The 13841-nt window shown below is 50.7% G+C and overlaps 2 protein-coding genes across 2 annotated transcripts; both read left to right on the top strand.

The window, feature by feature from the left end:
* Nucleotides 1-254: 254 nt before the first annotated feature.
* LOC120953793 (uncharacterized) lies at nt 255-4515 on the top strand. Its single transcript, XM_040374051.2, has 5 exons — nt 255-602; nt 939-1102; nt 1175-2752; nt 2821-3290; nt 3372-4515. The coding sequence occupies exons 1-5, from the start codon at nt 438-440 to the stop codon at nt 3974-3976; spliced, it is 2982 nt and encodes a 993-aa protein (XP_040229985.2). The 5' UTR covers nt 255-437; the 3' UTR covers nt 3977-4515.
* An 87-nt stretch (nt 4516-4602) lies between these two features.
* Nucleotides 4603-13706, top strand: LOC120953794 (uncharacterized). Its single transcript, XM_040374052.2, has 5 exons — nt 4603-7289; nt 7804-7923; nt 8027-8107; nt 12310-12449; nt 12554-13706. The coding sequence occupies exons 1-5, from the start codon at nt 5628-5630 to the stop codon at nt 12771-12773; spliced, it is 2223 nt and encodes a 740-aa protein (XP_040229986.2). The 5' UTR covers nt 4603-5627; the 3' UTR covers nt 12774-13706.
* The last annotated feature ends 135 nt before the right edge of the window (nt 13707-13841 follow it).

Genomic DNA, 13841 nt, shown 5'->3' with positions numbered 1-13841 from the left:
CCCGACAGCAGCGCCGGTCACGAGGGTTTGACAGCGGAACTCGTCACAAGGCACTATGGGACGAATTTTGTGATCGAAATAAATATAACCAGTTTTGAAGTAAAAAAATGAACGAAACAAAGCGTTTCTATAAACATATGGATTATTAAACATTTGTTATCATTTCCTTTCCTCCGCAAAACCAACGCCTTTCTTCGCATTCTGCAGTTTCTTGCCCGATGTGGGTTATCTACTGTCGAGTTTGAGGAAGCGACAGCTGCTGCTGCTGTCAAAAGCATATTGCAGGTAGCAACCTGGTACAGACGCACACACTTTGCCCGACGATTGGTGGTTTGACAGTCGTCTGTTTTTTTCTCGCCTCTTGCCCAGCCGCGTTCCGGATTCCTGTTTTGTGCGGTTCTAGCGCGAGTACGAATGGAAAAACACACGGAAGAAAAATGGCTGATGCGAAAAGATCAACAATAACGATGAACAACAGCAGCAGCGGCGGCGGCAGCGGCAGCAGCAGTAGCAACAGTGGAAGCACCAGCAAATCTCGCAAATCCAAAACCGATCTGATACGCAGCATCGTCGGGTCGTATCTGAAAGCGCGCAACTACAGTGTAAGTCAGCAACGCCAGGAGTGTTGCGGTATTTCGTCCGCGCCCTGCCCGTGCAAACCTGTTTGCGGGGCGAACGGAACACCTTTGGTCGAAGGGAAGCTCGCGATTGGTGCTCGTTCCGTTCCGTGGTAGTAGGGCGGGAAGAGAGTGTGTGTGTGTGTGAGAGAGAGAGGCGTACTGAAACCACCGTATATAAGCCTAACCCCAAAATCCCGAGGCCGCTGACCGCTAAAAAATCCCGCGACGCTTGGCGCACCGTACCCGGCGGCGTATTCTTCGCGGGAAGATCATGCCGTTGATACTTTACTAACCGATTTCTTGCCCTTCCGTTGCCAGGTTACCGATCGTTACCGCAAGTCGGATCTCATCCTCACGCAATCAACCGAGCAAATCGTGATGAACACTGCCATCAAAAACGACACATCGATGGTGAACAGTTTTCTGTACTCCAACATCTGCCTAAACACAAACCTAACGCAAGTTGATCAACATTTTGCCAAGTAGGTGTAACCGATGCCGCTTCCAGGGCCCACCGTGATTAACACCGTTGTTTATCTCTTCCCCGCTCACAGATTCGCAAAGTTTGTACGAAACCAGCCGGACCCGATTCGCTCGGAGCTGAATGAGATTATCCCACCGCTGCTCTGCCATCTGTACATCGAGATGTTGAAGGGACGCGACTGGCGGCCGGCAGCCGAGTTCCTGCGCAAGCATGCACCGCTGGTGGGCAAAGTGGAACCGTCCGCCGGGCCACCCGGTTCGTCGCCATTGCTCCTGCTGAATCAGCAGAAAATAAACGGCACCATCGACAGTGCACCGCTAGGAGCGGAGATGGGTCCGTTCGGGCCCGCCGCAGCAACTGTCCACAGTTCCGCCATCGTTTTCGGGCCGGGGCGGTCGACCGACTCGACACGCGCAGAAACGTACCGAAGGTTGATCCAGAAGCTCTCGCAAATCACCCGGTTTCAGGACTGCGAAAGCGAGCCCCTGTTCGTGCAGTTTCGTTCCTGCCAGACGCAGCTACGGCTCCGTTCCGCGTCCATCGCTGCCATGCGCCAGTATTTGGCGAAATACGGCCACTCTCTCATTCTGCAGACGTTGCGCACGTGGTTCTGCTTCGACACGGCGGATGACAAGAACTTTGTGGACTTCCGGCCCGACATGACGAGTGCTGTCGTACAGGCGGGCTCGATCGAGCGGTCGGCGCCCCGTTCCAGCTCCTCCAATGGTCAGCTGAACGGCACCAGCGTACCGATGGAGGTGGACGAGGGTGCGACACCTGCCCAGCTGCGTCCAGCCGTGGAGCCGGAGTACGATTTTACTGAGCATACGGAGCGTGAAAACGAACGCTACCTATTGCTGAATGGTTTTAATGCACGTTACTTGCGGTACAAAATGCTCGACGCAGAAAACGGAGTGCCCGCCAACGATCGCCTCGGCGGCACGACACTGTTCGGCGAGGACGAGGATGAGGATGAGTACGACAGCTGTATGAAAGACACACAGGCGGCGGAGAGCGGGATTGCGGAACAGCAGCAGCAGCAGCAGCAAGATGGCTCGGTCACCGGCGGCGTTGAGATGGACGGAATGTTCCCGCGAATGAGCAGCCAGGAACGGTTGCGACGGTTAAAGGAAAGTGCGGAAAGGCTGTCCATCTACCAGCGACCGCTGTGCGTGTACAGCCTGGAGAACGTGGGCCATCAGCTGACGAGCGTGGCGATCGATCCCGGCTGCTGCCATGTGGCGAGCGGCTTCGAAGACTCCACCATTATGCTCTGGTCCACCAACCGCAGCACCCAGATGGGCCGGAAACCGTACGCTAGCTGGCGCGACCGGCAGTGCTGCTGGAATGTGACTTCCTGTGATAGTAGGTTTAGTGAATCGGATGAATCCGACGACGAGTACGGGGACGATGGTGCCGATGGTGCTGGCAGGGGTGACGACCACCGACCGGAGCACCGGATAGCGGGAGAGGATAGACACCGGGACGGGACGTCGCTGCTGGACGACGGCATCGACAGTATGTTCGATCTGAAGACGCGCAAGGACATCGAGCGTATGAATAAGCTGCTGCCACCGCACAAACGCCGGCTCACGAAACGGGAACGATGGAAGCAATTTCTCGACCACCGTTGCTTAGAAAACACATTGTACGTTTTTATTTGTCTCCCCTCAAGCAGTAGGTCTTTAATTTTCCTTTCTTTTTGACCCGATGCAGCTCGGAAACCGGTGGACTGTGCTTGCGCGGGCACGGCAACGCGGTGACGGATCTGCTGTTCTCCGACCACAGCCCACTGCTGGTAAGCGTGGCGCGGGACTGCACCATGCGCGCCTGGACGGGCAGCGATTACACGTGCCGGGCGATATACCGCGGCCACAACCATCCGATCTGGTGTGTGGCGGAAAGTCCCACCGGGCTGTACCTGGCGACCGGGTCGCGTGACACGACGGCCCGCCTGTGGTCTACCGATCGGCGCTTCCCGCTGCAGATGTACGTCGGCCACACGCAGGACGTCGACGCGGTGGCATTCCACCCGAACGGGAACTATCTGGCCACCGGTTCGACCGACCTGTCCGTGCGGCTGTGGTGCGTCACCAGCGGGAAGCTGCTCCGCATCTTTACCGACTGTCGGCAACCGGTGCAGCGGATATGCTTCAGTCCCGATGGGAAATATCTAGCGGCCGGAGGTAAGCAAACCCAAATCGTCATTCCTTTGTCTTGCTCTTCACTTATCTGTCGCTTTCTGTTTTTTTTTTGTTTTGTTGCAGGGGAAGAGAATCGTGTGCGCATCTTCGATCTGACTGCCGGTTCGCAGCTAACCGAGCTGAAGGATCACACAGCGGCCATTACTTGCATCACGTGGAGCACCGACAGTACGCATTTCGTTTCTTCGTGCGCGGACGGAACGATACGGATCTGGGATGCTAAGCGGATGTTGCTTCCGTCCTCCTCTTCGTCGTCCCCTTCGTCGGGTGGTTCTTCCACTACCACTTCCACCACCAGCAGCAGCAGCAGCAGCAGCAGCACGTCAGTGTTGATGGGCCAAACGCCACTAGCGTCCACGACTGGACGGAGCAACAATGCCGCCACGCTTAACAATGGCACCTCCAATCCAAAGATGAACATCACAGCCAACAACCCACAGCAGGCGGCGGCAGCGGCAGCAGCGTTCGGTGCTGCTGGAGGTGGTAGAAGTGGTACAGGACATCATCAGGGCGATACGGCAGCAGCTTCCGGGCTGCCGCCAGTGGCGGGCACGGGGGCCGCCAGTAGCAATAATCTCCTGCTCGCATACTCAACTGGTTGTCGGCGAATTTATCGACTGCACTACAATAAGCTTAGCGGTGGATTAGCGTGTTTAGGTAGTAGTTAATGAAAGCAGGTGAAAGTGAGCGAGGGAAAGAGGCAGAGAGAGAGAGAGAGAGAGAGAGAGAGAGAGAGAGAGAGAGAGAGATAAAGGGAGAGTTAAAGGGAGAGAGAAAGCAAACCTGGAATAAGTATTATTTATTTGAAACTCAGTCCTCCAGTAAGCAGCAGATGCAGACACACGCTCGTGGAATGTGAATAGTAGCGGTAGCGGTAAAAGTAGAAGTAGCAGTAGTAGTAATCGGTCTGTCTGCTAAGATTATGGATTATGAGTGTAGAAAATGACAAAATCCGGTGCATTGTTCAGAGTGAGCAGCTGAAGCGCGTGTGTGTGTGTGTGTGTTTGTGTACCCCGCAAGAAAAAGATTCGTTCTCGCCTGCTGCACCACCACCACACCGCCGCACAAAACACGCGCTGTTTCGTGGGCCCCTTCTCATAATGCTTCTTAAAGGGCAAAGAGGTGGGAGAAAATTAATTGCAAACAATAAAAAAAAAAACAAGTGTAGGCAGGTAAGGAAAGGGCTCGTCAACATGTCCAAACAAAATGTGCGTAGTGTGACTTTTCCTTCCCAACACAGCCGAAACCCTGCTTGCGCACAGTCGGAAACAGTGCCGTGCGAACCCTGCACTAGCGCGCTGCAGAGCAGCACACGCTACACGCACACACATGTAGCGAACGATTTTACAGCGCTTTCCTGCACGCTCGGTTACGCGGTGTCGGTCGGGGTCTGCTGGTGTTGCTGCTAGCGCTCTTTGCTGCTGCGAATCGCGAGCCCGCTGTCGGTGTCGGGTTTGGGAAATAAGTTCAAGTGCAGCACACCGTCCTTTCGCATTGCACGCAAAATTGTGCGGAACACCCGTACGCCACGGCACGGGGAAGTCTTTTGCCATTGTCGCCCAGTGTGCCAGTGTGTGTTAGTGCTACGGGCGGACGGAGCTAGATTAGCGGAGAAGATGAAAGTCATCGAGCAAAAACAGTGCCGCCAGCGGTTGTGCGACGACAATTTGATCCCATAACAGGCTACGGACATTGTCGGAAATGCGAAACCTCGTCAGCCATGGTGGTAAGCATCAGCAGCAGCATCAGCAGCAGCAGCAGCAGCCGGTAGGAGCAAAGTGACGGCCAGCAGCAGTAAAGTGTACCTCACGGTGTACACACACGCAAGGTCGTTGTCGGTCAAGTTGTGAAATTCCCTTCCATTTCTGGCCAGCAGTTGGCACAGCAGTTGGCGGAGAAAGTGAAAAGTGCGGCAGTAAAGAGAGTGTGTATCCGTGTGTGCGTGTGATTATCGGGTGCAGTAGTGCAACAGAGTGATAGGGCTGAGAGGAAGGGTAGGGGGCGGAAAGGGCATATTGGAAATGTCAAACAAGGCCACACTGCCTGCTTGGATAATCAAAACAATTGCAGGCAAATTCACCAACAACACCAGCAGCTGCCCGTTACCACAGGCAGCTTTCTTCGCGGTGTGTGAGTTTAACTGAGTAAAAGCCATACAAAACAAATATCGATCCAGGATTGTTGTTTCTCGGTGGTGTACAAGCATGCGAATGTAGTGTTGCTGTGCGTGTTGTTTTCGAGTAGCAAAACCCCTATCTCATCTGCCCCCGTGTGTAGTGTGTGAGTGTGCGTTTGTTTTCGTGCTGGGCCTATGTGGTCATGGATGGTGGATATCCGGGTGCGTTGCAGCAGGGCGGCAGGCCAACGGCAGCAGCAGCAGCAGCACCGACGACTGCGACGGCCGCAACTGCGATGAGCGATCGCTTCGTGCAATATTTGCAGCCCAACCTGCCGCAAAGCGCTCCGACGAGCATGGTCGTACAGCAGCATCGCCACTTTCAGCACCAGTGCCGGATATGTGGGGTGAGCGAGGGGCTGCGGCGGTGCAGCCGCTGCCAGATTGCGTACTACTGCTCCGTCGACCATCAGCGGGTCGACTGGAAGGTGCACAAGCTGGAGTGCCGTTCGATCCATCAGCCCCAGCAACCGTTCGGGATAGTGTGCCCCAGTGCTGGCCAGCAGCAACCGACGCCAGGCCAGCCCGGGAATGTTGTAATGCCAACCGCAGGCACCGCCACCGTGCCGATGAGTGAGGGCAGCTTTTGTGTACGTGCAGAAATGCTAGGTCCGAACGGCAGCACCAATACCACCACGATCGGCGGTGGATTCGTGCCACAAGCGCCGAATGTAAACATCGCCTCGCAACCTTCACTACCACAGTCACAGGCTGGCCAGAATGTGGTGACTGCTGCTGCTGCTGCCGCCACTGTTATCGCACCCTCCGCCACTACCCCGCCAGCGCAAACAATAGCATCAACCGTCGTTGGCCCTGCGTTCGGCGGAGGGAGGGGACTGTTGTTGCCCGCCGCGGCAACATCGGCAGCGACGTGCGCGCGTACGCAGCAGTCGACGATTGCGTCCGATGGCAGCGACAGTGGCGACGAGTTTCTGAACGAGCTCGCAGTTTCCAAGCTATTCCCGATCGATGCACTCGCGTCCGCGGAGGAGCTCGCCGATCTCGACCAGCTCGATGTGGACCACATACTGAACGAGAACAATTTTCTCAACAACATCAACAATCTGAACGTGTTTGACGGTACCGAGCAGCAGCCAGAACCATTGATTCAGCCCGAGTTTGCGGCCACAGACAACGTGAATCAGAACTTTAGTGGCGGTGGGGACGCGTTCCTGAACAACAATAACAATTTTGTGAACAGTTCCGTGTTACTAGTGGGTACTGGCGGTGGTGGGCAGGACCACGTGCAGTTAGGCAACCGATACGGCGAAGAAACAGCAGCAACGATGCAGCTAGCACAGTCGGGTAGTGTGATGTTGCTACAGCAACCGCAGCATCCGCCACAGCAGAAACAGAACCATCTTGAACAGCAACGGACAGCGAAGGCACAGCAGCAGCAGCAACAACAGCAGTTGGCCGCCTTGTTCCGACAAGCCAGTGGTGGTGCGGTGGACGGTAGCCCGGTTCTAGCGAAAGTGGATGTGACGAACAGTGATGCAGCTAGTGCGCTGCTGTTGGGCGGCAAGCAGGACAATCGAAAGGGACGGACCGTGCAGGCGAACGGGGCACCGGGAGCAAATGTAACGCTGGGCATACCGACGGGTGTGAGTGGGCCAGCGAGTGCGGGCGTACTAGAGCCTTGTCCGTTTGATTTGGACAGTGACAGTTTGGACGAAGCGTGCCGGAGCTTGATCCGGGATATGAACGAGTACGGTGTCTGTGTGCTGGACAATTTCCTTGGCCAGGAGCGGGGCCAGCAAGTGCTGGACGAGGTGACCGGAATGTATTCGTCTGGAGTGTTTCGGGTAAGCAGAACGACGCAGCCGTTATAGCAACGACGTACGAAGTGTTTCTTCCAGTGTAGCACCATTTTTATGATTAGTTTAAACGGACTTTTGATGTATTAAGTACACATTAAAGGCAAAAAGGCCAGTTCTTGTTTCGTTAGCTTTTGCCAACCACATACCTTCGAATGCTTCCTCTGTTTGCTTCAACCTTATCACACACCCTTTTTTGCAATCTGATTTTGCTTTGGATTATTTTTGCAACATATGGCATAGCCGAAGGATAAATATGTCTCTGTGCTGTGCTTTCTTATCTTATCATCAATTTTATGCTGCTTCGCCGAAGCGCAGTTTCTTTTCCTTTCATATGACGGTGCTATTTGCAAAAGCAGGGCGACGGAGTAGGCTGGCAGGGCACGTACCCTATATTCGGCAGTAGAATTACAGTTGTCCTCCAAGCTTCGTTTTCAGCCCCTTCAGCTAGTCGTATTCAAACCCTATAATCATTTTTAATCGTGCATTTTTTCTTTTACAGGACGGCCAGCTAGTGTCGAACCGAGGCGCTAACAATTTACGCCATATACGAGGAGACAAAATCACGTGGATAGGCGGCAAGGAACCGGGATGCAGCAGTATCGGCTACCTTATCAATTGTGTAAGTGTATGCACCGTCGGCAAGCCGCTTCAAAAGCGATGTGTATGTGTCCCTAGCCTACAAATGCGTTAACAAAACAACCCGCTTATGTTTCTTCTCCCAGGTGGATGCAGTGATTACCAACTGCAAACGGATGGAGAACAACGGCAAACTCGGCCGGTACAACATCAAAGAGCGAACAAAGGTACGTTTTGCTAGTAGTAAAGTAATGCGATTAGTACGCAAATGTGGAATTGATTTGATTGTGAAGAAGAAAACCACACACACACACACTCTCACTCACACACGTGTACACACGGAGCACACGCATTTCCGAGCACGTGCAGCCGAACACGCACCGACACAGCGTTGGTTGGTTTGGTGCGACAAAACTTCCCCAAATTTTGAATGTCGTGCAACAGCATTGTACCGGGAGATGCGTACGTGAGCTCGCACGTGCACACGAAGCAACGCGTCGGCTGTGTGTGTGTGTTTTTTTACCCTTGTCTTACCCGCTCACGCTATCTCGCTCGCCTTTCTACACCCTCCAAATAACCTCACGGGTGGCAGTAGCCAGTTCAGCCCTAGCCCTAGACCCGCCAGTTCGTTGGCCCAGGTTATGGTACCGACTGTTGGTTTCACATCTCTTTGCCTTGGCTTTTTTCCCTGTTTCGCTTCGCTTTCGGGCACCGGGATTAACGTCCGTTTCGGTCGCTCTGCAGGTTCAGGGACTACTTGGAGCCCAAGTGGCCTACGTGCCCTTTTTGCAATGTCTTGCGAGCCATTCTGTCTACCTCGGCACAGCCTCCTCTTCGGTTGGTTGGGTTCAGCGCGTGCGTTTGGTTCTGGAGCGAGCTTCTTTTTGCCCTCTCGCTCTCTCTCTCGCTCGCTCTCACACTCTCTTTCTTAGCTTATTGATATTATCGAACCCATCTGTTTGCATTTCCTTTTCCGCCTTACTGTTTTTTTTTGTTCATTCTTTCATTCCACAACGCCCTCTCCCCTAGCAATCCGAGCAATGTCAATGAAAGACCTTGGAGTATCATCCCGTACCGCGAAATGTAAACTTTAACGGCTGGTTCGTTCTGATCGGGTGGCAAATGCGTATGACCGAATGGTCACGTACATCCCAAACCGGCAATTGGACATTAACCGCATTCAGGGCCATTCATCAGCGCGCCAAGGCTGCACTTTCACACCTCATTTACCCAGGGCTGGGCGGCTGTGGGTAAGGGGGGGGGGGGGGGGGGGGAGTGACACAATCGAATGCAGCCCATGACAGTCTTATCTTTTGCCACGCTTATTCCAGAATTGTGTCGGTTGTGTGTTTGCGATAGAGCCTTTTTGCGTGATAATAATTTAACCATCCACCACCATAACCATCAGCCGTTTTGACGGCCACCCCAACTTGTCAACTTGTTTGCTTAGCAAACAGCACTTCAAAGTTCCTCGAATCCACGAGAATCACCATAGATGTAGTGTTCTCTTAACCCCCTTCGGTCATTCTCTGGTGTGTATGCCCATGGGGACAGCTGTGTTCATTCATCTGCTGTCCAGTGACTTGCGCAAACTTTTAATCGTATTTATTCAAATTATTTACACTGACTCGATTCGCCAGTATGCAGTATGTGGGATCAGTTTCATGGAAATGGTATCTGCCCTTCTAGCACTTCTTCCGAAATTCCTTCTCCCACAACACCCCCACCGACTCGCCACATCCGGTCTATTTGATTGGTGCAATGAAATCATCTTTTAAAAGCAAACGGCGCGATAGATAAACTTATTTGTTTTATTGTTTGTTTTGAATCGTGCAATCTTCAATCTTCAATCGCAGCTTCATAATCCCGATCGCGGGAGACAATTTCCCACAATCACTGAAACGTGATTGATGACACACCATGCGCAGAGAGACAGAGAGTGTCCCACATACGGGGTTGGGGTGGGATGTAGTATCAAAAAACCACCAAAAACCATCTAAAAAAAAACCACAACCGTCCCGAAAAATAAATCTCGATTAAATGGTTTCTGCGTTTATCGATGCATGGGTTCTCCCTCCGTTTTTTTGAGGAGGTTCATCCGATTGCGAATGGTCTTTGGTGGGAATGGTGGTGTCTTTGCGGTGTTAGGAGAAGGATGGTAGTGATTTGACAAAAACCAAAAAAATCCATTGCATTCCTTCCTTGAATGGAGCGGGACGTGCACGGACGATAAGGTCGCCTGGGGTCACCTTTCATTCTTCGATATCGGAATTGGGAATTTGTGTAGGGATTAGTAAGCATTAGAGACTTAGACTCGGTGTTAGATGCCACGGTTTCATAGCATTCATTAGTCCCCGCGTTGTAGTCTGTAGTCCGTGTAGAATGCTCCTCAAGGACGTTTGTTTTTCTACACGGATTGGCAAACTAAGAGTAGAGTAGAGTTGGTATTTGCGTTAGTGGTGGGTCATTATAGTTTAAATCCTTTATTAAATTATGTTTAAAACATCTTTCGCACACGGATTCAAACAAATCCTTCGCATAACAAATCAGCCTGTTTCTCTAACTCGATTTAAACCGTTGAAGTGATTTTCAAAAATGATATTAAACGGTAATTTCCTTTGGTGTTTATTACAGGGTTTTCCATGGGTACTCATAGTTGTGGGACACTTCCTAGACTCTTTCTTTTTGGAAGTGAACTTCATATGTTGGAAATTGGACTCTATGGCATCCTTTTTGGACAGGCTCGTTGAAAATTCGTATTAGATTTGCCAACACGGATGCTAGACGGTTCAATTCCCATTCCGATAAGTTCATTTCTCATAAGATATAGTCAAAAAAGTGTCCCACAGCTATGAAAACTCCTGGAAAACCCTGTAAACAGTTTGCCAGGGCTTAAGAAAACAACGAAATTTAATTACTGTCTGCCTTTTTTGTCGCTTAGCAGACTTTCATACGATGCTTTTTTTGTACAGTTTCTACTGGATTACTGATACAAAAGGGGGTTTTTATAACGAATTTAATTGCTGGTGCGAGGGTTTAAATTCCATCCATTGGTAACGAATCGGATAAGGCTTTTGTATGTACTATCACCTTTATCATCATTATTATCATCATTATCGTCGGGTCAACAAAACATTTCCGGTGAGATACGAATTTTAAAAGTCTTGTTTTATTTTTGTTATTAAACAGTTGTTTCAATGCATTTCTATGCAGGTGATTGACACGAGTTGCGACCAACACTTATCATCTGTGAATCATCTGGTCGGCAAAAAAAGGGACGCACCCCATTCAAAGGGATGAACATTTCTAGGAAAAAAAACTTTTAAACTGCACGCCGTGTCCTGGTTCTTTTATCGCTCAATCTTGACGATTGAAGCGCAGTTTGTACTAGTTTGATAGTAAGACGGTAGAGCTTTGCACCGGATTTCCTTTTATTATCGTCGTCTAAGCTACGGTTGGGCCCGCTAATGCTCACTGCCAACCTGATTGTTTACGTTCTACGCCTGTACGGCCAGCACACCGCCACTTGCAATTAATCAGCGCCTGCTGCGATCGGCTTTCTATCTGCACACCTTTCTTTCTTTTGTGCGCTCGTTTTTTTTTGTTTTCTTCTTGCGCTCTACTCACTCGTATAATGACGCGTTCTGTCCCTGCTTCGCGGTAACTGATAATGGCCCGGTGGTGTACGCAGGTGCAACCGACACTAAACGCGCACAAATACCATGCTACGAACGAACGCGCGCGCGCACACACATTTCCACCCCTATGGAGGTCACCACTAAGAAAAGGCGAGAAGAGGGTAGACAGTGTGGATATTTGCGCAACGCGTGCGCAAAGTTTCGGCGCACCTTGTTGACCAGGGAGCAGAGCCGTCCCGAGTTTGTCACGTACGCCAATCCGGGGATATTATGATGGGTAGTCGGAATTTCGGACCGAAGTGGTGGCAAACGGCCCCTGGGTGTGCAGACGCATTTGATGCAAACTTTTTTCATGTTTTGTTTGTCGAAAGATTTGATTAAAAAATAAATCACTCGCCCGCCATTACTTGAACTTTTACTCGGGGAGAATGCAAATTGTGCAAAAATGGCATACATAATTCCAACTATCGTAACTCAACAACAGCTCAAGTTGGATTGCAATGGGCGTATGAAATTGTATGCCTTTTAGTTATTAAAATTTAGTAAATTCCCTGTTCTGATTGAAGGTTTTGCGGTCAGGAATTTGGCACCGTTGATAGCACCACCAAACGAGGACGAGATAACGGCTTATCGAACGATATGCGTTCGAGTGCGACAAGGATTAATGTGGTGCGATGAATAATTGCATTCCTGTCGCGTTAGAAAGAAAAAGTGGAATTTAGTTAAATAAAAGTACATTACATCGCATGGAACGCACTAACATGTATGCTTTCTCCTTTCTTTGACTATAGGCCATGGTAGCGTGTTATCCTGGTTCCGGTTCGCACTACGTGAAGCACGTCGACAATCCCAACCGTGACGGGCGCTGCATTACCGCCATCTACTATCTCAATCTCGACTGGGACGTGCGGAAAAGTGGCGGTCTGTTAAGGTAATATTATACGCCGTGTTTTGTTTGTTCGTCGTCCATCCAACACGCGTGTGTATGTGTCTAACTGTCCATTTTGGTTTGCTTGTTTGTTGGTTTGTTTGTAGGATTTTCCCCGAGGGATGCAACGATCGGGTGGCTGACATCGAGCCCATCTTTGATCGCATTCTGTTCTTCTGGTCCGACCGGCGGAACCCGCACGAGGTGCAGCCGGCCCACCGCACCCGGTACGCCATCACGCTCTGGTATCTCGATGCGGAGGAGCGCGAGTCGGCCCGGTTGCGCTACCAGCGGGACTGCGAGAATCGCTTTAACAGCAAGGCCTAGTCGGAGTCGGGTCTCGGGTCGAAAGAGGAGCGAGAGCACACGCGCAAACGGTGGTGGAAGGGGGAAAGAGCGTCCAGCCAGACCAGACAGATAGACAGGGACAGGAGGATCGGTCGTTTGTGGTTTACTGGATCCATTCCCGGTGATGCGCGGTTGCTCTCGCGTTCGTACCAAATCGAATAATTTATTAGCAAAAAGCAAAACCTTGTTATCCAAATGTGATATAACTATACGTGTGGGTGTGTATGTGTGTGTGTGTGTGTGCATGAGGTTTAGTGGACAGGACTTACGTACAGTGTTTTACGTACTTGCACACATTGTGCGTTAAAATACAATGAGAGCAGTATGCATTAGAATGGTAGAGAAAGTAAGTAAGATAAAGCAACGACCGCGCAGCCTAGGCCAAGGAGAGGAGGTGAATATGTTTTGCAATCGTATTTGCAGTGTAAATAGCAGCAGATGGGCAAATGTACAGGAGCACTAAACACTGAGAGAGAATGAGAGGACATCTTTTCGATGTGCAGCGGGACGACAGTGATGATCGGATATTGGTTTACGGCAATGTTGATCGGTTTCATTAGCTAGCAAAATTGTTTGAATGTGTTTTTCCCCGCGGGTACTTTTTACGTGCTTGGCGCAGGGCAACGAAAAGAAGAACAAAAACAAGCAGGAGTAATTGGCGGAATTTGGCTGCTACACTGTAGAAAAGGATTGTTTGTATTGTACTTGTACTAATGCATAAGGAATGGGGTGAAAGGAGCATCATACATCTTGTTTGTACGAATGAACGGGAACGGGAAATAGTGGGAAACAAAAACAAATACACACAAACACACACACACACTCCCACATACCCACATACACATAAGTCCCAGAACGTTTGTGAAGTAATTTGTATCTGCTACACAATATTAGATAGCTTGCAAAACTATAGTTTGTTGTGTTTCTTTATTTATAAGATTAACTGTTTGTGTGCATCACCTTTTGTTTGTTGGTCTAAGTAGGGGTGCGTTACTATGGCAACGCAAATATTATAAAGCTGCTGTCATCGTGGCGGACTAGAATCAA

This window comes from Anopheles coluzzii, chromosome 2, assembly GCF_943734685.1.
Source record: "Anopheles coluzzii chromosome 2, AcolN3, whole genome shotgun sequence".
NCBI classification, from domain to species: Eukaryota; Metazoa; Arthropoda; class Insecta; order Diptera; family Culicidae; genus Anopheles; species Anopheles coluzzii.
This window is presented reverse-complemented; position numbering and strand designations above follow the sequence as displayed.